General features: G+C 50.7%; 1 protein-coding gene across 2 annotated transcripts in view; it reads left to right on the top strand.

Moving 5' to 3' along the window:
- CEP112 (centrosomal protein 112) overlaps nucleotides 1–22,022 on the top strand; it is an 86,679-nt gene that overhangs the window by 17,683 nt on the left and 46,974 nt on the right. For both annotated transcript variants that reach the window (XM_044273734.1, XM_044273735.1), the window contains exons 6-19: nucleotides 765–842; nucleotides 3,452–3,499; nucleotides 6,787–6,864; nucleotides 7,389–7,475; nucleotides 8,970–9,069; nucleotides 9,182–9,300; nucleotides 9,878–10,021; nucleotides 14,865–15,019; nucleotides 15,154–15,283; nucleotides 15,364–15,456; nucleotides 15,534–15,593; nucleotides 17,008–17,087; nucleotides 19,530–19,653; nucleotides 20,026–20,133. In XM_044273734.1, coding sequence (XP_044129669.1) covers nucleotides 765–842; nucleotides 3,452–3,499; nucleotides 6,787–6,864; nucleotides 7,389–7,475; nucleotides 8,970–9,069; nucleotides 9,182–9,300; nucleotides 9,878–10,021; nucleotides 14,865–15,019; nucleotides 15,154–15,283; nucleotides 15,364–15,456; nucleotides 15,534–15,593; nucleotides 17,008–17,087; nucleotides 19,530–19,653; nucleotides 20,026–20,133 — 1,404 coding nt within the window. The remainder of the gene's footprint in view (nucleotides 1–764; nucleotides 843–3,451; nucleotides 3,500–6,786; nucleotides 6,865–7,388; nucleotides 7,476–8,969; nucleotides 9,070–9,181; nucleotides 9,301–9,877; nucleotides 10,022–14,864; nucleotides 15,020–15,153; nucleotides 15,284–15,363; nucleotides 15,457–15,533; nucleotides 15,594–17,007; nucleotides 17,088–19,529; nucleotides 19,654–20,025; nucleotides 20,134–22,022) is intronic.

Genomic DNA, 22,022 nt, shown 5'->3' with positions numbered 1-22,022 from the left:
CACTATCTAAATGAGGGGGAGGAGACAATGTAGTAGAGAGATGGAGGCTGACACTATGTAAATGAGGGGGAGGAGACAATGTAGTAGAGACATGGAAGCCGACACTATGTAAATGAGGGGGAGGAGAAAATGTAGTAGAGACATGGAAGCCGACACTATGTAAATGAGGGGAAAGTGACAATGTAGTAGAGACATGGAGGCTCACACTATGTAAATGAGGGGGAGGAGACAATGTAGTAGAGACATGGAGGCTGACACTATGTAAATGAGGGGGAGGAGATAATGTAGTAGAGACATGGAGGCTGACACTATGTAAATGAGGGGGAGGAGACAATGTAGTAGAGAGATGGAAGCTGACACTATGTAAATGAGGGGGAGGAGACAATGTAGTAGAGACATGGAAGCCGACACTATGTAAATGAGGGGAAAGTGACAATGTAGTAGAGACATGGAGGCTGACACTATGTAAATGAGGGGGAGGAGACAATGTAGTAGAGCGATGGAGGCTGACACTATGTAAATGAGAGGGAGGAGACAATGTAGTAGAGAGATGGATGCTGACACTATGTAAATGAGGGGGAGGAGACAATGTTATAGAGAGATGACGGCCGATGTACATAAATGCTGAGGAAGAGATATCGTAGAAAAATGGCAGCTGACTATGTAAATTAGGGGGAGGAGCCAGATTCAGGGGACGTTACAGTAGACTGATGGGAGCCCCGTTTTTCATTGTATTTACACGGTACCCGTTTTTTTGTTTTCAGGGGGATCGCAGTAAGCGGCTCGCCACCAGTCATGATGACAGTGACCTGGACGCCGTCCTGAACAGCTGGAATCTTGGGGTAATGCAGATCTCCATGTTTCATCATGTCGCTGGTCTTATTCTCCAGTCACTTTCAGAGCTCCGTCATGTCTTGCCCTGCTCCCATGGAGGGATTTCCCTGCACTGTCCAGGTCTTATCCTGTACTTGTAAAGCTATGGAGCCCAATATCAGCCATCTCCTCCAGTCACATCAAGAGCTGCAGCACAGTTCTGCTGCTTTTCAGTAAAGTGAATTGCATTGTGGGAGCCCGTGTAACATTGAATTAGAACTAGCAGACAATTCAGAATTCTGAGAACAGCTCTGGATGTAACTGGAGTATAAGACATCATAAGACAACACAGTTGTAAATGCAGCTCTGGATGTAACTGGAGTATAAGAGATAATAGGACAGTACAGTTGTGAGTGCAGCCCTGGATCTGACTGGAGTATAAGACGTGATAGGACACTACAGTTGTAAGTGCAGCCCTGGATGTGACTGGAGTGTAAGACGTAATAGGAGTCGGACAGCACAGTTGTGAGTGTACCTCTGGATGCGACTGGAGTATAAGAGGTGATAGAACAGCACAGTTGTGAGTGCAGCTCTGGATGTGACTGGAGTATAAGACATGATAGGACAGCACAGTTGTGAGTGCAGCTCTGGATCTGACTGGAATATAAGATGTGATAGGACAGCACAGCTGTGAGTGCAGCTCTGGATCTGACTGGAGTATAAGAGGTGATAGAACAGCACAGTTGTGAGTGCAGCTCTGGATGTGACTGGAGTATAAGACATGATAGGACAGCACAGTTGTGAGTGCAGCTCTGGATCTGACTGGAATATAAAGCCTCGTTCACACGTCAGTGTTTTCCACGGACAGCACACGTCTCCATGTTAATGTGTGTATTCGGACATCAGTGTTATAGCGCGGTCCGTGGGTCCGTGTTTTTAGCACGGATGCATGCTCTGTTTTCTCCGTGTTCATGGATCCATCACATCCATTATAGCAGTGTTTCCCAAGCAGTGTGCCTCCAGCTGTTGCAAAACTACAACTCCCAGCATGCCCGGATAGCATTTGGCTGTGCGGGCATGCTGGGAGTTGTAGTTTTGTAACAGCTGGAGGCACACTGGTTGGGATACACTGCATTATAGTATACGGGTCTGTGAAAACCACGGATGCAACACGGATTCCAGATGGTTTGAAAGCGATTTTTCAGCCTTTCAGTGTCAGTGAAACACGGACGACACACGGACAGCAAAAAGCGGACACACGGATCCTTCACGGACAGCATCACGGATGCATCACTGACCACCTTCTCATGGATTTGAGCACGGACACGGATGTGAAAAAGGCTTAAGACATGATCGGACAGCACAGTTGTGTGTGTGGCTGACTGTACATGTGACCGGAATATATGACCCAATATAACGGCAGAATTATGACTGCAGCTTTGGATGTGACTGGTGATTATGTAACAGCAGAGTGCTGCTCTGGATGTGACTGGAGTACTTAGGATCAGGTATACATGGCAGTTGCACTGTTGGTGGCCGTCTCTAGATCCTCTCCATCTGCTTGCTGATTGCCTCCGTCTGGACGTTTCTTCACCAGACTTGATGTCGCTTGTCCAGGATGCCAGGCTCCAGATTTGGGGGGAGGAACATTGTCAAAGTTTCATTTAGTTTTTTTTATTTTTATAGTCTTGATGTCTTTTTGGAAGTATCGATGGAAAGGAATAAATGAAGACAATGTTTAGTGGGCGCAGGGAGGGGGGCGGTCCTGTTCTGGGGATTACAATATGGGAACGTCGGACATGAAAGGCCATGTGGGAGGGGGCTTATAATGTGTGAGCGCACCCCTTCACTGGACAGCCCGCTCCTCCATCTTCACCCTTCTTGAGATTCCCTTGGTGGGAGCCTCCATCATAAAGGGGGTTGTCACCAGCAGCTTCGGGGGTTAGGAGAGTGGGGTGACCTCCGCTACAGGAGCTGTACTACACCCGTAGACACCACGGCCTCTAAAGTAAAGGGTACAATAGATGCAGAGGACGCTGAAAATATCATCTCCTGCCCTGGAGGACTTCACCCTGTAATACCTCCTCTGTCCTGTGGAGGCAGTGTAGGGAAGTCAAACACCTGGTTACCTCGTGGACTACCGCTGATCTCTGGGGTTCCCACACTGACCATGTGGCCTTCTAACACAGGGATTGACTGCAGCTGCCTAGGGCCAGCCATGTGTCTGCGAGTCGTGAAAAAGCTGCAGCGCCCACGTCTCCGTCTCTCCCAGGAGGGCGACAACCAATATGGCCATCATTACAGCTCCTACACTGGTGATACACTGGTACCAGACTGGTGATAATCCTCTGAACACGACCCCATCAGTGCGTCATGTCTGATAATTATAGTGCTCTACAGCGCCTCCTGCTGGTTGTACCCTGTACATTGTAGTGCGGCCGCTTTAGTATATTGGGAGAAGCACTTGGAGTCATGAAAGGGAAGCAGCAAGGAAGTCCCATGTCTGACATCGGCCAGATCCATGGGCAGTGTCAGTGGAGAGAGAAGCGGCAGCGATGATGCCTCACCGCTGCTCAGCCTGCAAGATGGAGAAACTGCACATGAACCCGATCTGACATCACCTGTGTTTTATCACCAGATTGAAAATCCAAGATATCTGCGGGACAAGCCCTTACCCCTGACACCGGTATGTGCATAATATAACTGATATCTGGAGAGCGTGATGTCACCTCCTGTATAATATAACTGATATCTGGAGAGCGTGATGTCACCTCCTGTGAAATATAACTGATATCTGGAGAGCGGTGATGTCACCTCCTGTATAATATAACTGATATCTGGAGAGCGGTGATGTCACCTCCTGTATAACATAACTGATATCTGGAGAGCGGTGATGTCACCTCCTGTATAATATAACTGATATCTGGAGAGCGTGATGTCACCTCCTGTATAATATAACTGATCTCTGGAGAGCGTGATGTCACCTCCTGTATAATATAACTGATCTCTGGAGAGCGTGATGTCACCTCCTGTATAATATAACTGATATCTGGAGAGCGTGATGTCACCTCCTGTGAAATATAACTGATATCTGGAGAGCGGTGATGTCACCTCCTGTATAATATAACTGATATCTGGAGAGCGGTGATGTCACCTCCAGTATAACATAACTGATATCTGGAGAGCGGTGATGTCACCTCCTGTATAATATAACTGATATCTGGAGAGCGTGATGTCACCTCCTATATAATATAACTGATATCTGGAGAGCGGTGATGTCACCTCCTGTATAATATAACTGATCTCTGGAGAGCGTGATGTCACCTCCTGTATAATATAACTGATATCTGGAGAGCGTGATGTCACCTCCTGTATAATATAACTGATATCTGGAGAGCGGTGATGTCACCTCCTGTATAATATAACTGATCTCTGGAGAGCGTGATGTCACCTCCTGTATAATATAACTGATCTCTGGAGAGCGTGATGTCACCTCCTGTATAATATAACTGATATCTGGAGAGCGGTGATGTCACCTCCTGTATAATATAACTGATATCTGGAGAGCGGTGATGTCACCTCCTGTATAATATAACTGATATCTGGAGAGCGGTGATGTCACCTCCTGTATAATATAACTGATATCTGGAGAGCGGTGATGTCACCTCCTGTATAATATAACTGATATCTGGAGAGCGGTGATGTCACCTCCTGTATAATAGAACTGATATCTGGAGAGCGTGATGTCACCTCCTGTATAATATAACTGATATCTGGAGAGCGGTGATGTCACCTCCTGTATAATATAACTGATATCTGGAGAGCGGTGATGTCACCTCCTGTATAATATAACTGATATCTGGGGAGCGGTGATGTCACCTCCTGTATAATATAACTGATATCTGGAGAGTGGTGATGTCACCTCCTGTATAATATAACTGATATCTGGAGAGCGGTGATGTCACCTCCTGTATAACATAACTGATATCTGGAGAGCGGTGATGTCACCTCCTGTATAACATAACTGATATCTGGAGAGCGGTGATGTCACCTCCTGTATAATATAACTGATATCTGGAGAGCGTGATGTCACCTCCTATATAATATAACTGATATCTGGAGAGCGGTGATGTCACCTCCTGTATAATATAACTGATCTCTGGAGAGCGTGATGTCACCTCCTGTATAATATAACTGATCTCTGGAGAGCGTGATGTCACCTCCTGTATAATATAACTGATATCTGGAGAGCGTGATGTCACCTCCTGTATAATATAACTGATATCTGGAGAGCGGTGATGTCACCTCCTGTATAATATAACTGATATCTGGAGAGCGGTGATGTCACCTCCTGTATAATATAACTGATATCTGGAGAGCGGTGATGTCACCTCCTGTATAACATAACTGATATCTGGAGAGCGGTGATGTCACCTCCTGTATAATATAACTGATATCTGGAGAGCGTGATGTCACCTCCTGTATAATATAACTGATATCTGGAGAGCGGTGATGTCACCTCCTGTATAATATAACTGATCTCTGGAGAGCGTGATGTCACCTCCTGTATAATATAACTGATCTCTGGAGAGCGTGATGTCACCTCCTGTATAATATAACTGATCTCTGGAGAGCGTGATGTCACCTCCTGTATAATATAACTGATATCTGGAGAGCGGTGATGTCACCTCCTGTATAATATAACTGATATCTGGAGAGCGGTGATGTCACCTCCTGTATAATATAACTGATATCTGGAGGGCGGTGATGTCATCTCCTGTATAATATAACTGATATCTGGAGAGCGGTCATGTCACCTACTGTATAATATAACTGCTATCTGGAGAGTGTGATGTCTCCTCCTGTATAATAGAACTGATATCTGGAGAGCGGTGATGTCACCTCCTGTATAATATAACTGATATCTGGAGAGCGGTGATGTCACCTCCTGTATAATATAACTGATATCTGGAGAGCGGTGATGTCACCTCCTGTATAATATAACTGATATCCGGAGAGCGGTGATGTCACCTCCTGTATAATATAACTGATCTCTGGAAGGCGGTGATGTCACCGCCTGTATAATATAACTGATATCCGGAGAGCGGTGATGTCACCTCCTGTATAATATAACTGATCTCTGGAAGGCGGTGATGTCACCTCCTGTATAATATAACTGATATCCGGAGAGCAGTGATGTCACCTCCTGTATAATATAACTGATATCTGGAGAGCGGTGATGTCACTTCTGTATAATATAACTGATATCTGGAGAGCGGTGATGTCACCTCCTGTATAATATAACTGATATCTGGAGGGCGGTGATGTCATCTCCTGTATAATATAACTGATATCTGGAGAGCGGTCATGTCACCTACTGTATAATATAACTGCTATCTGGAGAGTGTGATGTCTCCTCCTGTATAATAGAACTGATATCTGGAGAGCGGTGATGTCACCTCCTGTATAATATAACTGATATCTGGAGAGCGGTGATGTCACCTCCTGTATAATATAACTGATATCTGGAGAGCGGTGATGTCACCTCCTGTATAATATAACTGATATCCGGAGAGCGGTGATGTCACCTCCTGTATAATATAACTGATCTCTGGAAGGCGGTGATGTCACCGCCTGTATAATATAACTGATATCCGGAGAGCGGTGATGTCACCTCCTGTATAATATAACTGATCTCTGGAAGGCGGTGATGTCACCGCCTGTATAATATAACTGATATCCGGAGAGCAGTGATGTCACCTCCTGTATAATATAACTGATATCTGGAGAGCGGTGATGTCACTTCTGTATAATATAACTGATATCTGGAGAGCGGTGATGACACCTCCTGTATAATATAACTGATCCCTGGAAGGCGGTGATGTCACCTCCTGTATAATATAACTGATATCTGGAAGGCGGTGATGTCACTTCTGTATGTTATAGCTCAATATAATCTCCATCTCTCTGCAGATCTCTCCGGACTCGCGCCTCGGCAGGAGTGCAGATTATAGGGATGAGCGTTCCCTCTTCCGGTTACATAAGAGCGAGGTCTGTTGTTTTCTCCTGTGTTTTCAGTTTTTTGGGGGCTTCTCGTCGTGTTTTTCTGGTGACCAGCGCCCCCATATTTTCCCGATTCCCTTTTGCCGCCCCCTCTACAGAAGGGTCTCTCTGCGTCCTGCACTGTTCTTCTGGGCCCTATCCATTCTATGATCTGAGGTGTTGTGAGGGGCCCCTCAGTCCGCCAGCACCCACCGCTGCTCTGAATGTACATTACGGGACTCTGCCGGGTATTTAAAGGGCCGGACCTAAATTGAGTTTGATGAGGCAAACTTCTGCAGCTTTGTAAAATGCTTGTTTGGTTTAGTTCCTCATCTTTTTCAATATCTCTGCTTGCTGTCAGGGATAGGAACGGTTTACATGGAGAGGCCAGAAATCTTGTTACAATGTATCAGTGCTCCTGTTCACTGCCAGCAAGCAGAGTGGTTAATAAGGTGTATAGAAAGTAAAGAAAAGGTCAGGGCTTGTCATTTACAGGAGAGATTTGTTACAATGTTTCCTCCCTCATTCTGTAGTTGGACATGAAAATCAAAAGTCTGGAGGCAAAGTTTCATGAGGAGAAGCTGAAGATGCAGCAGAAGCACGACGGGGACGTCCAGAAGGTGAGTGTATTGTGCTGTTCAGAGGAGAAGACTGCGTCACAGTGTGACTGTGGCTGAGCTGTAGACGGCATTACACTGTGACTGTACCTGAGCTGTAGACGGCATTACACTGTGACTGTACCTGAGCTGTAGACTGCATTACACTGTGACTGTACCTCTGCTGTAGATGGCGTTACACTGTGACTGTACCTCTGCTGTAGACGGCGTTACACTGTGACTGTACCTCTGCTGTAGATGGCGTTACACTGTGACTGTACCTGTGCTGTAGACTGCATTACACTGTGACTGTACCTGTGCTGTAGACGGCATTACACTGTGACTGTGGCTGAGCTGTAGACGGCATTACACTGTGACTGTACCTGTGCTGTAGACGGCATTACACTGTGACTGTACCTGAGCTGTAGACTGCATTACACTGTGACTGTACCTCTGCTGTAGATGGCGTTACACTGTGACTGTACCTCTGCTGTAGACGGCGTTACACTGTGACTGTACCTCTGCTGTAGATGGCGTTACACTGTGACTGTACCTCTGCTGTAGACGGCGTTACACTGTGACTGTACCTCTGCTGTAGATGGCATTACACTGTAACTGTACCTGAGCTGTAGACGGCATTACACTGTGACTGTACCTGTGCTGTAGACGGCATTACACTGTAACTGTACCTGAGCTGTAGACGGCATTACACTGTGACTGAACCTGTGCTGTAGACGGCATTACACTGTAACTGTACCTGAGCTGTAGACGGCATTACACTGTGACTGTACCTGAGCTGTAGACGGCATTACACTGTGACTGTACCTGAGCTGTAGACGGCATTACACTGTGACTGTACCTGAGCTGTAGACGGCATTACACTGTGACTGTACCTGAGCTGTAGACGGCATTACACTGTGACTGTACCTGAGCTGTAGACGGCATTACACTGTGATTGTACCTGAGCTGTAGACGGCGTTAAACTGTTTGGGCTGTGAGCAGTACAATGCTGGTCAGGGTTTGAGCAGTACAATGGTGTTTAGGGTTTGAGCAGTACAATGCTGGTTGGGGTGTGAGCAGTACAATGCTGGTTGGGGTGTGAGCAGTACAATGCTGGTTGGGGTGTGAGCAGTATAAGACTGGTTGGGGTGTGAGCAGTACAATGCTGGTTGGGGTGTGAGCAGTACAATGCTGGTTGGGGTGTGAGCAGTAGAAGACTGGTTGGGGTGTGAGCAGTAGAAGACTGGTTGGGGTGTGAGCAGTAGAAGACTGGTTGGGGTGTGAGCAGTAGAAGACTGGTTGGGGTGTGAGCAGTAGAAGACTGGTTGGGGTGTGAGCAGTAGAAGACTGGTTGGGGTGTGAGCAGTAGAAGACTGGTTGGGGTGTGAGCAGTAGAAGACTGGTTGGGGTGTGAGCAGTAGAAGACTGGTTGGGGTGTGAGTAGTATAACACTGGTAGGGGTATGCTCCCGATGATGCCCCCTTTGGACGCTGCTTTGATTTATCTTTAATTTCTCAGATCCTGGAAAGGAAGAACAATGAGATCGAAGAGATGAAGGGTTTATATCGAGTGAAGCAGAACGAGGCCGAGGAGACTGTCAGGAAGCTGGAGAAGAAAGGTGAGGGGAACGCCACACTGCCCTGTAACTATAACTCCCATCATCCAGAAGAAGGCAGCGCCAGAAGTGCCACCATTACTGATCTGTGCTCTGTATGACTCCCCATCCACAGTTCAGACCCTTCTGCGGGAGTCTCAGCTCATCCGGGAGACCAAGGACGCCCAGATCCATGAGCTGAAGAAGCTGTGCGAGGAGAGCGCTGAGACGCAGAGGAACCAGTGGGAGAAAAAGGTGAGGTTCTGCAGCAGCTGAGGAGTGTATTGGGAGGTTCTGCAGCGGCTGAGGTGTGTATTAAGAGGTTGTGCAGCGGCTGAGGTGTGTATTAGGAGGTTCTGCAGCAGCTGAGGTGTGTATTAGGAGGTTCTGCAGCAGCTGAGGTGTGTATTAGGAGGTTGTGCAGCGGCTGAGGTGTGTATTAGGAGGTTGTGCAGCGGCTGAGGTGTGTATTAAGAGGTTGTGCAGCGGCTGAGGAGTGTATTAGGAGGTTGTGCAGCGGCTGAGGTGTGTATTGGGAGGTTCTGCAGCAGCTGAGGTGTGTATTAGGAGGTTGTGCAGCGGCTGAGGTGTGTATTAGGAGGTTGTGCAGCGGCTGAGGTGTGTATTAGGAGGTTGTGCAGCGGCTGAGGTGTGCGTTAGGAGGTTCTGCAGCGGCTGATGTGTGTATTAGGAGGTTGTGCAGCAGCTGAGGTGTGTATTAGGAGGTTCTGCAGTAGCTGATGTGTGTATTAGGAGGTTCTGCAGCGGCTGAGGTGTATATTAGGAGGTTCTGCAGCAGCTGCGCTCACAGTCTGCTCCTCTCCCCGTACAGCTGCACAGCGCGGTGGCGGACATGGAGCAGGAGAAGTTTGAGCTCCAGAGGAGACACACTGAGAACATCCAGGAGCTGCTGGACGACACAAACACACGACTCTTGAAGATGGAGACCGACTACATGGCGCAGACCAAGGCGACTGTAAGTGCCCCCCGCAGCAGGCTGCTTGTCTCATCTCTAGGTGGAGCAGTGGGCCCTGGCATCCCCCGCAGCAGGCTGCTTGTCTCACCTCTAGGGGGAGCAGTGGGCCCTGGCATCCCCTGCAGCAGGCTGCTTGTCTCACCTCTAGGTGGAGCAGTGGTCCCCGGCATCCCCCGCAGCAGGCTGCTTATCTCACCTCTAGGTGGAGCAGTGGTCCCCGGCATCCCCCGCAGCAGGCTGCTTGTCTCACCTCTAGGGGGAGCAGTGGGCCCTGGCATCCCCCGCAGCAGGCTGCTTGTCTCACCTCTAGGGGGAGCAGTGGGCCCTGGCATCCCCGCAGCAGGCTGCTTGTCTCATCTCTAGGTGGAGCAGTGGTCCCCGGCATCCCCCGCAGCAGGCTGCTTGTCTCATCTCTAGGGGGAGCAGTGGGCCCTGGCATCCTCCGCAGCAGGCTGCTTGTCTCATCTCTAGGTGGAGCAGTGGTCCCCGGCATCCCCCGCAGCAGGCTGCTTGTCTCACCTCTAGGGGGAGCAGTGGGCCCCGGCATCCCCCGCAGCAGGCTGCTTGTCTCACCTCTAGGGGGAGCAGTGGTCCCCGGCATCCCCCGCAGCAGGCTGCTTGTCTCACCTCTAGGTGGAGCAGTGGGCCCCGGCATCCCCCGCAGCAGGCTGCTTGTCTCACCTCTAGGGGGAGCAGTGGGCCCCGGCATCCCCCGCAGCAGGCTGCTTGTCTCACCTCTAGGGGGAGCAGTGGGCCCCGGCATCCCCCGCAGCAGGCTGCTTGTCTCACCTCTAGGGGGAGCAGTGGGCCCTGGCATCCTCCGCAGCAGGCTGCTTGTCTCATCTCTAGGTGGAGCAGTGGTCCCCGGCATCCCCCGCAGCAGGCTGCTTGTCTCACTTCTAGGGGGAGCAGTGGGCCCTGGCATCCCCCGCAGCAGGCTGCTTGTCTCACCTCTAGGGGGAGCAGTGGGCCCCCCGCAGCAGGCTGCTTGTCTCACCTCTAGTCTCGTCCTTATCTAATGACTTCTTTCATGAAAACTGCACTTCAGGCTCAGATAAGACTTTTTGTGAATGGAATGCTAGGCTGCGGTAAAGACTGACGCACAGTTAGCCTGTGACATATGCTATGGTAGTCTTGCCTTTTTAAGAATAAATCTGATCTCCGATCTGGATGAGATTCACCTCTGTATCCAGCCAGTCTCCTGGTGCATGAACAGAATGCTAGGACTGACACACAGGCACAGCAGCCCGGACCATGTAATTGCTGAGTTGTCGCTCTGTTCCTGTGTCTACAGAATTTGGGCAGACACAGATGGAGGACATGTGACGAGTCATGTGACCTCCCCCCACCCGCTGGGTGACCCGACATGGATGCAGCATTGTCTGGAGTGCTCTGGGTCCTGGGCTCATCCCTGTCTCTTCCCACAATCCCCTGCTGTGGTCTGGGAGGGGCATACATAGCTCTGTTCATCCTGATCTACCTGATTATGACTGGAATGCCAGAGCTGCAGTGAAGACTGACACAAGCCGAGTGTAAGGAGGCAGCAGGGAAATAAAATTATGCGTATATGTCATTCAGGGGTGTGAGGAGCGGCTGGTGATGTCTGTGGTCACCCAGGACCTTCTGCAAGTGGCGCACCAGTAACACCACATCCACCCATCCACATCCACCCATGAGCCGTTGTCCCCTGTGACCAGCGCTGCTCCTGTGGCTGACTCCTCATTGTAGCCTTCCTATTCTGTGTATGAACCAGGAGGCACAGGATGAGCCGTTGCCCCTGTGATCAGTGCTGCTCCTGTGGCTGACTCCTCATTGTAGCCCTCCTATCCTGTGTATGAACCAGGAGGCACAGGATGAGCTGTTGTCCCCTGTGACCAGCGCTGTACCTGTGGCTGACTCCTCATTGTAGCCCTCCTATCCTGTGTATGAACCAGGAGGCACAGGATGAGCTGTTGTCCCCTGTGACCAGCGCTGCACCTGTGGCTGACTCCTCATTGTAGCCCTCCTATCCTGTGTATGAACCAGGAGGCACAGGATGAGCCGTTATACCCTGTGACCAGCGCTGCACCTGTGGCTGACTCCTCATTGTAGCCCTCCTATCCTGTGTATGAACCAGGAGGCACAGGATGAGCTGTTGTCCCCGCTGTTGTCCCCTGTGATCAGCTCTGCTCCTGTGGCTGACTCCTCATTGTAGCCTTCCTATTCTGTGTATGAACCAGGAGGCACAGGATGAGCTGTTGTCCCCTGTGATCAGCGCTGCTCCTGTGGCTGACTCCTCATTGTAGCCTTCTTCTTCTGTGTATGAACCAGAAGGCACAGGATGATCCGTTGTCCCCTGTGATCAGCACTGCTCCTATGTCTGGGCTACTCTTCATGGTACCTGTATTTGTGAACCAGAAGTTACAGGATGAGCTGTTGTCCCCTGTGTTCAGCGCTGCTCCTGTGGCTGACTCCTCATTGTAGCCCTCCTATCCTATGTATGAACCAGGAGCCACAGGATGAGCTGTTGTCCCCCGTGATCAGCGCTGCTCCTTTGTCTGGGCTACTCTTCATGGTACCTGTATTTGTGAACCAGGAGGTGCAGGATGAGCTGTTGTCCCCCTGTGATGAGTGCTGCTCCTGGGGCTTGGTCACTGTACCTGTTATGTGAACCAGGAGGCACAGGAAGAGCTGTTGTCCCCTGTGATCAGTGCTGCTCCTGTGGCTGACTCCTTATTGTAGCCCTCTTATTCTGTGTATGAACCAGGAGGCGCAGGATGAGCTGTTGTCCCCCTGTGATCAGCTCTGCTCCTGTGGCTAACTCCTTATTGTAGCCTTTCTATTCTGTGTATGAACCAGGAAGCACAGGGTGAGCTTTTGTCTCCTGTGATCAGCACTGCTCCTCTGTCTGGGCTACTCTTCATGGTACCTGTATTTGTGAACCAGGAGGCACAGGATGAGCCATTGTCCCCTGTGACCAGCGCTGCTCCTGTGGCTGACTCCTCATTGTAGCCTTCCTATCCTGTGTATGAACCAGGAGGCACAGGATGAGCCGTTGTCCCCTGTGATCAGCGCTGCTCCTGTGGCTGACTCCTCATTGTAGCCCTCCTATCCTGTGTATGAACCAGGAGGTACAGGATGAGCCGTTGTCCCCTGTGATCAGCGCTGCTCCTGTGGCTGACTCCTCATTGTAGCCCTCCTATCCTGTGTATGAACCAGGAGGCGCAGGATGAGCCGTTGTCCCCTGTGATCAGCGCTGCTCCTGTGGCTGACTCCTCATTGTAGCCCTCCTATCCTGTGTATGAACCAGGAGGCGCAGGATGAGCTGTTGTCCCCCGTGATCAGCGCTGCTCCTTTGTCTGGGCTACTCTTCATGGTACCTGTATTTGTGAACCAGGAGGCACAGGATGAGCCATTGTCCCCTGTGACCAGCGCTGCTCCTGTGGCTGACTCCTCATTGTAGCCCTCCTATCCTGTGTATGAACCAGGAGGTACAGGATGAGCCGTTGTCCCCTGTGATCAGCGCTGCTCCTGTGGTTGACTCCTTATTGTAGCCTTCCTATTCTGTGTATGAACCAGGAGGCGCAGGATGAGCTGTTGTCCCCCGTGATCAGCGCTGCTCCTTTGTCTGGGCTACTCTTCATGGTATCTGTATTTGTGAACCAGGAGGTGCAGGATGAGCTGTTGTCCCCCTGTGATGAGTGCTGCTCCTGGGGCTTGGTCACTGTACCTGTTATGTGAACCAGGAGGCACAGGAAGAGCTGTTGTCCCCTGTGATCAGTGCTGCTCCTGTGGCTGACTCCTTATTGTAGCCCTCTTATTCTGTGTATGAACCAGGAGGCGCAGGATGAGCTGTTGTCCCCCTGTGATCAGCTCTGCTCCTGTGGCTAACTCCTTATTGTAGCCTTTCTATTCTGTGTATGAACCAGGAAGCACAGGGTGAGCTTTTGTCTCCTGTGATCAGCACTGCTCCTCTGTCTGGGCTACTCTTCATGGTACCTGTATTTGTGAACCAGGAGGCACAGGATGAGCCATTGTCCCCTGTGACCAGCGCTGCTCCTGTGGCTGACTCCTCATTGTAGCCTTCCTATCCTGTGTATGAACCAGGAGGCACAGGATGAGCCGTTGTCCCCTGTGATCAGTGCTGCTCCTGTGGCTGACTCCTCATTGTAGCCCTCTTATTCTGTGTATGAACCAGGAGGCGCAGGATGAGCTGTTGTCCCCCGTGCTCAATGCTGCTCCTGTGGCTGACTCCTCATTGTAGCCCTCCTATCCTGTGTATGAACCAGGAGGTACAGGATGAGCCGTTGTCCCCTGTGATCAGCGCTGCTCCTGTGGTTCACTCCTTATTGTAGCCTTCCTATTCTGTGTATGAACCAGGAGGCACAGGATGAGCTGTTGTCCCCTGTGATCAATGCTGCTCCTGTAGCTGACTCCTCATTGTAGCCCTCCTATCCTGTGTATGAACCAGGAGGTACAGGATGAGCCGTTGTCCCCTGTGATCAGTGCTGCTCCTGTGGCTGACTCCTTATTGTAGCCCTCTTATTCTGTGTATGAACCAGGAGGCGCAGGATGAGCTGTTGTCCCCCGTGATCAGCGCTGCTCCTTTTTCTGGACCACTCTTCATGGTATCTGTATTTGTGAACCAGGAGGCGCAGGATGAGCTGTTGTCCCCCTGTGATGAGTGCTGCTCCTGTGGCTTGGTCACTGTACCTGTTATGTGAACCAGGAGGCCCAGGCTGAGCTCTGCTTGACACTTGGGGCCTTTGGGGGGCGTACAGATGATAACAGTGAAGCAGCCATTATACCGGATCAGATGATGGGAGTGATGCACCTGACTTCTGTGGTGATATCTCCTCCCCAGGCACAGACGGTGAAGGAGCTGGACGCTCGAGTGCAGCAGCTGACTGTGGAGGCTGAGAGTAGTAGTCTGCAGCGCCAGAAGTTATCACAGGAGAAGGCTGAGGTGGAGGCGTCGTACCAGGCGGCTCGCAGCGAGGTCCAGCAGCTGAGCGCACGGTGTGTATGTGGCGGCTCACTGTGTGACGGTGGTCTCCGTTTCTTGCGCAGATGGAGCATTTGACTGGGTTTTTCTGCAGTCCTATGTAAATTCTCTTGGCTCTGCTTCATCTGACGGGTTCTTGTATTGTCAGACTGACGGCTCTGCAGAACGAGCGCGATCGCCTGAGCCAAGACTACGACAAGCAGCTGCAGCAACTGCACGGCAAACACGAGTCCGACGTGCACTACATCACCCAGCAGAACGCGCTATCTGCAGCCCAGGTGCGTACGGGGGAGGCTGTAGGTAGGTGAGGGGCGGAGTCTTAATAGTCACCGACTTCTGCTCTCGTCCCCCCCCCCAGGCCTCCACGCTGATAGAAGAGCTGGAACAGTCCTTGTCCCGGAGCAAGCAGCAAGGGCAGGAGCGGGAGCACCAACTGCAGCAGGAGATGCGGGTAAGTCCTCCACCAGTGCCAACCCCGGACTACTACTCCCATCATCCCCTTAATGTCTGCCATCTGATCTCTTACAGGAACGGGAAAGCAGATTTCAAAAGGAAAAGCTGCAAACAGAGCGTCAGTGGGAGAGGAAGGTGAGAGGCGGGATGATGGGAGTAGTACTACTGCAGTGCAGCACCACTGGGGACCGGCAGGGGGCGTCAGCTTATTGCAGCTCATCATATAGAGAATGACCACGGTGATCGAAAGTGCAGCACCCCAGAATCAGACCCCCTCAGGATGTGACACCTGACGGAGGCGGCACGCTCGTAAACCGCCATATTATGTGCAGTCACTATTCTGCTTCTATATCATGTCTTTTACTCCAGTCACATCCAAAGCTGCTGTCAGTATTCTTTAGTTACATTGCATATTATGCTCCAGTCACATCCAGTGCTGTATTCAGTATTCTGCAGTTACATCACATCTTATACTCCAGTCACACCCAGAGCTGCAGTCAGTATTGTTCAGTGACATTACATCTTATATACCAGTCACATCCAGAGCTGTATTCAGTATTCTGCAGTTACATCACAGCTTATACTCCAGTCACATCCAGAGCTGTATTCAGTATTCTGCAGTTACATCACAGCTTATACTTCAGTCACATCCAGAGCTGTATTCAGTAGTCTGCAGTTACATCACATTTTATACTCCAGTCATACCCAGAGATGCAGTCAGTATTGTTCAGTGACATTACATCTTATACTCCAGTCACACCCAGAGCTGCATTCAGTATTCTGCAGTTACATCACATCTTATTCTCCAGTCACATCTAGTGCTGCAGTCAGTATTCTGCAGTTACATCACATCTTATACGCCAGTTATACCCAGAGCTGCAGTCAGTATTGTTCAGTGACATTACATCTTATACTCCAGTCACATCCAGAGCTGTATTCAGTATTCTGCAGTTACATCACAGCTTATACTTCAGTCATACCCAGAGCTGCAGTCAGTATATTGCACTTACATCGCATCTTATACTCCAGTCACATCCAGAGCTGCAGTCAGTATTGTTCAGTGACATTACATCTTATACTCCAGTCACATCCAGAGCTGTATTCAGTATTCTGCAGTTACATCACATCTTATACTCCAGTCACATCCAAAGCTGTATTCTATATTCTGCAGTTACATCGCATCTTATTCTCCAGTCACATCCAGAACTGTATTCTGTAGTTACATTACATCTTATACTCCAGTCACATCCAAAGCTGTATTCTGCAGTTACATCGCATCTTATTCTCCAGTCACATCCAGAGCTGCAGTCAGTATTGTTCAGTGACATTACATCTTATTCTCCAGTCACATCCAGAGCTGCAGTCAGTATTGTTCAGTGACATTACATCTTATTCTCCAGTCACATCCAGAGCTGCAGTCAGTATTGTTCAGTGACATTACATCTTATTCTCCAGTCACATCCAGAGCTGCAGTCAGTATAGTTGTAGGAGATGAGAGTTCCCCGGTAGGATCCCCTCCCCCGCTGACTTCCTTTCCTTCTTCCTGCAGGTTCACGATCTTCAGAAGAAGCTGGAAGAAGAACGGGAAAGCAGTGCCAAGAAAATCGCTAAAATGGCCGACCTATTAAAGTGAGTCCAGAGCCTGTGTGCGCCCCTCCGCTCCTTCCTGATGGGGGGCGGGAGTGCTGACCTCCACAAGATCAGCACACTCCTCTCCTGAAATCCTCTGTGCTGCTGGGGGACCCTGCTCCTTCCACTATGTAACAGTCTGTGACCTCCACAGGATCAGCACACTCCTCTCCTGAAATCCTCTGTGCTGCTGGGGGGACCCTGCTCCTTCCACTATATAACTCTCAGCCTGTGACCTCCACAAGATCAGCACACTCCTCTCCTGAAATCCTCTGTGCTGCTGGGAGGACCCTGCTCCTTCCTCTATGTAACTCTCAGCCTGTGACCTCCACAAGAACAGCACACTCCTCTCCTGAAATCCTCTGTGCTGCTGGGATGACCCTGCTCCTTCCACTATGTAACTCTCAGCCTGTGACCTCCACAAGATCAGCACACTCCTCTCCTGAAACCCTCTGTGCTGCTGGGAGGACTCTGCTCCTTCCACTATGTAACTCTCATCCTGTGACCTCCACAAGATCAGCACACTCCTCTCCTGAAATCCTCTGTGCTGCTGGGAGGACCCTGCTCCTTACACTATGTAACTCTCAGTCTGTGTCCTCCACAAGATCAGCACACTCCTCTCCTGAAAACCTCTGTGCTGCTGGGAGGACTCTGCTCCTTCCACTATGTAACTCTCATCCTGTGACCTCCACAAGATCAGCACACTCCTCTCCTGAAATCCTCTGTGCTGCTGGGAGGACCCTGCTCCTTCCACTATGTAACTCTCATCCTGTGACCTCCACAAGATCAGCACACTCCTCTCCTGAAATCCTCTGTGCTGCTGGGGGGACCCTGCTCCTTCCACTATGTAACAGTCTGTGACCTCCACAGGATCAGCACACTTCTCTCCTGAAATCCTCTGTGCTGCTGGGGGGACCCTGCTCCTTCCACTAATATAACTCTCATCCTGTGATCTCCATAGGATCAGCACACTCCTCTCCTGAAATCCTCTGTGCTGCTGGGAGGACCCTGCTCCTTACACTATGTAACTCTCATCCTGTGACCTCCACAAGATCAGCACACTCCTCTCCTGAAATCCTCTGTGCTGCTGGGAGGACCCTGCTCCTTCCACTATGTAACTCTCAGTCTGTGTCCTCCACAAGATCAGCACACTCCTCTCCTGAAAACCTCTGTGCTGCTGGGAGGACTCTGCTCCTTCCACTATGTAACTCTCATCCTGTGACCTCCACAAGATCAGCACACTCCTCTCCTGAAATCCTCTGTGCTGCTGGGAGGACCCTGCTCCTTCCACTATGTAACTCTCATCCTGTGACCTCCACAAGATCAGCACACTCCTCTCCTGAAATCCTCTGTGCTGCTGGGAGGACCCTGCTCCTTCCACTATGTAACTCTCATCCTGTGACCTCCACAAGATCAGCACACTCCTCTCCTGAAATCCTCTGTGCTGCTGGGGGGACCCTGCTCCTTCCACTATGTAACAGTCTGTGACCTCCACAGGATCAGCACACTCCTCTCCTGAAATCCTCTGTGCTGCTGGGGGGACCCTGCTCCTTCCACTATATAACTCTCATCCTGTGATCTCCATAGGATCAGCACACTCCTCTCCTGAAATCCTCTGTGCTGCTGGGGGGACCCTGCTCCTTCCACTATATAACTCTCATCCTGTGATCTCCATAGGATCAGCACACTCCTCTCCTGAAATCCTCTGTGCTGCTGGGAGGACCCTGCTCCTTCCACTATGTAACTCTCATCCTGTGACCTCCACAAGATCAGCACACTCCTCTCCTGAAATCCTCTGTGCTGCTGGGAGGACCCTGCTCCTTCCACTATGTAACTCTCATCCTGTGACCTCCACAAGATCAGCACACTCCTCTCCTGAAATCCTCTGTGCTGCTGGAAGGACCCTGCTCCTTCCACTGTGTAACTTTCAGCCTGTGACCTCCACAAGATCAGCACACTCCTCTCCTGAAATCCTCTGTGCTGCTGGGGGACCTTGCTCCTTCCACTGTGTAACTCTCATCCTGTGACCTCCACAAGATCAGCACACTCCTCTCCTGAAATCCTCTGTGCTGCTGGAAGGACCCTGCTCCTTCCACTGTGTAACTTTCATCCTGTGACCTCCACAAGATCAGCACACTCCTCTCCTGAAATCCTCTGTGCTGCTGGGAGGGCCCTGCTCCTTCCACTATGTAACTCTCGGTCTGTGACCTCCACAAGATCAGCACACTCCTCTCCTGAAATCCTCTGTGCTGCTGGGAGGGCCCTGCTCCTTCCACTATGTAACTCTCGGTCTGTGACCTCCACAAGATCAGCACACTCCTGAAATCCTCTGTGCTGCTAGGAGTGTACTTGTTGTGCACATTAGATCTCTAGAGCGGGCTGAGAATGCTGGGTGATTTCAGCTCTGAGGCCGTAGTCAGTTTTTGCCGCGCTCTCTTGCAGGGAGCGGGAGGAGCAGCTGAGCCGGATGACGGAGATGCAGCGACTCCAGGCCGAGGCCACCGAGGAGTTTAAGCGCCAGGTGGAGCGGAACACGGAGAAGGTGTACGGCGGGATGAAGCAGCAGGTAAAGCGGTGCAGGGCGGAGTGTCAGCTCTTGTGGCGGGCGGGGGGAGGGGATTTGTCATAGACTCATCAGTCAGATCAGTCATGTGACAATGTGGGCGGGGCCTTACTGGTGACATCACTGAGGAGAGGTTCCGTCACCTTGGTGACCAGCAGCAGCAGCAACATGGAGTGGACCATCTCCTACCACAACGTGAGTGGCGCTCTGCTGCCATCTCTGCTCTCACCTGTTCCCCTGACTGGTTCCGCCCCCACTGCTGCCGCTCAGGACTGGGAGAGATGGGGGCGAGATGGCAGCCATACTGGGCGGTGCTGGGTGTCCCCCCGATCCCCTGTGAGTAACGAGACGCCCTTTTTTTTTCTGTCCCCAAAGATGGAGAAGGTGGAAGCCGACCTGAACCGATCCAAGAGTCTCCGCGAGAAGCAGAGCCAGGAGTTCAGCCGCCAGCTGCAGGAGGTGACCCGGGGATACGAGCAGCAGGTCAGCACCGCCATCATATACTCACATCCAGAGCTGAATTCACACTTCTGCTGCTTTCCTGTTACCAGTGAGGCTTGACCTAAGCTCACTGATCAGACCTGGGAGCGCAGCTCTGGATGTGACTGGAGTAGAACCCCTGGGACAAAGGTACAAGGGAGAAAGTAGATGTGACATCACCAGCAGCTTTACAGCTGTCCCCACAGAGCATTATCCTGCAGAGTATTACACCACTGACGTCTCCAGATCTGCAGAACATCGCTCTGTCCTCTCCACCTCCTGACAGATACATAGTGATACATCCTGCAGAGTATTACACCACTGACGTCTCCAGATCTGCAGAACATCGCTCTGTCCTCTCCACCTCCTGACAGATACATAGTGATACATCCTGCAGATTATTACACCTCTGACCTCTAGAGATCTGCAGAACATCGCTCTGTCCTCTCTACCTCCTGACAGATACATAGTAATATATCCTGCAGATTATTACACTTCTGACCTCTAGAGATCTGCAGAACATTGCTCTGTCCTCTCCCCCTCCTGACAGATACATAGTAATATATCCTGCAGATTATTACACCTCTGACCTCTAGAGATCTGCAGAACATCGCTCTGTCCTCTCTACCTCCTGACAGATACATAGTGATGTAGCCTGCAGATTATTACACCTCTGACCTCTAGAGATCTGCAGAACATCGCTCTGTCCTCTCTACCTCCTGACAGATACATAGTGATATAGCCTGCAGATTATTACACCACTGACCCCTCTAGAGATCTGCAGAACATTGCTCTGTCCTCTCCACCTCCTGACAGATACATAGTGATATATCCTGCAGAGTATTACACCACTGACCTCTAGAGATCTGCAGAACATCGCTCTGTCCTCTCTACCTTCTGACAGATACATAGTGATATAGCCTGCAGATTATTACACCACTGACCTCTAGAGATCTGCAGAACATTGCTCTGTCCTCTCCACCTCCTGACAGATACATAGTGATATATCCTGCAGAGTATTTCACCACTGACCTCTAGAGATCTGCAGAACATCGCTCTGTCCTCTCTACCTCCTGACAGATACATAGTGATGTAGCCTGCAGATTATTACACCTCTGACCTCTAGAGATCTGCAGAACATCGCTCTGCCCTCTCTACCTTCTGACAGATACATAGTGATATATCCTGCAGATTATTACACCTCTGACCTCTAGAGATCTGCAGAACATCGCTCTGTCCTCTCTACCTTCTGACAGATACATAGTGATATATCCTGCAGATTATTACACCTCTGACCTCTAGAGATCTGCAGAACATCGCTCAGCATTGGTATGATAATTTATGGCGGTCTGTATTTTGTGGGGGGTGTCACAGGGTATATCTTCGGGGGGGTCAGTTAGATGGCGCTGTGTATGATGATTTGCGTCACGTGGCTCCTCCCCCTCGTGGCCTCATGGTTACCAGCGCAGTCAGTCTCCAGTTTCCATTGATGACGTGATCCGCCATGTTGACCTGTTGCTTGATTACGAGGAGGTCACTGCGCAGGATCCTTCCCTGAAGACATGGCCGCCATCCTCGTGGTGCGTCGCAGCTCCTCATGCCTGTCCCCCTCCCATGTGAAGCCTGTCAGTGCAGTCCCACGTAAATCTGGGCACTGCTGCATCACAGAGACGTATCCATCCATTGGACCTGCGGGAATAGCGCCTCGGTGCGGCCCGGATCATTTCCATATCCTTCCCCGTGATACGCCTCCTTAAAGCGCCCCCGCCTCCCCGTGAAGCCTCGCACTCTCTGATCCAAGATTCTGCCATCGAATCCAAAACGCGTCGGGCAGCTGCGTCCCACATTTGGCTTCTCCTTTGCGTTATGCGTCGCCCCTGTAGATGGAGGAA

This window comes from Bufo gargarizans, unplaced genomic scaffold (genome assembly GCF_014858855.1).
Source record: "Bufo gargarizans isolate SCDJY-AF-19 unplaced genomic scaffold, ASM1485885v1 original_scaffold_1083_pilon, whole genome shotgun sequence".
NCBI classification, from domain to species: Eukaryota; Metazoa; Chordata; class Amphibia; order Anura; family Bufonidae; genus Bufo; species Bufo gargarizans.
This window is presented reverse-complemented; position numbering and strand designations above follow the sequence as displayed.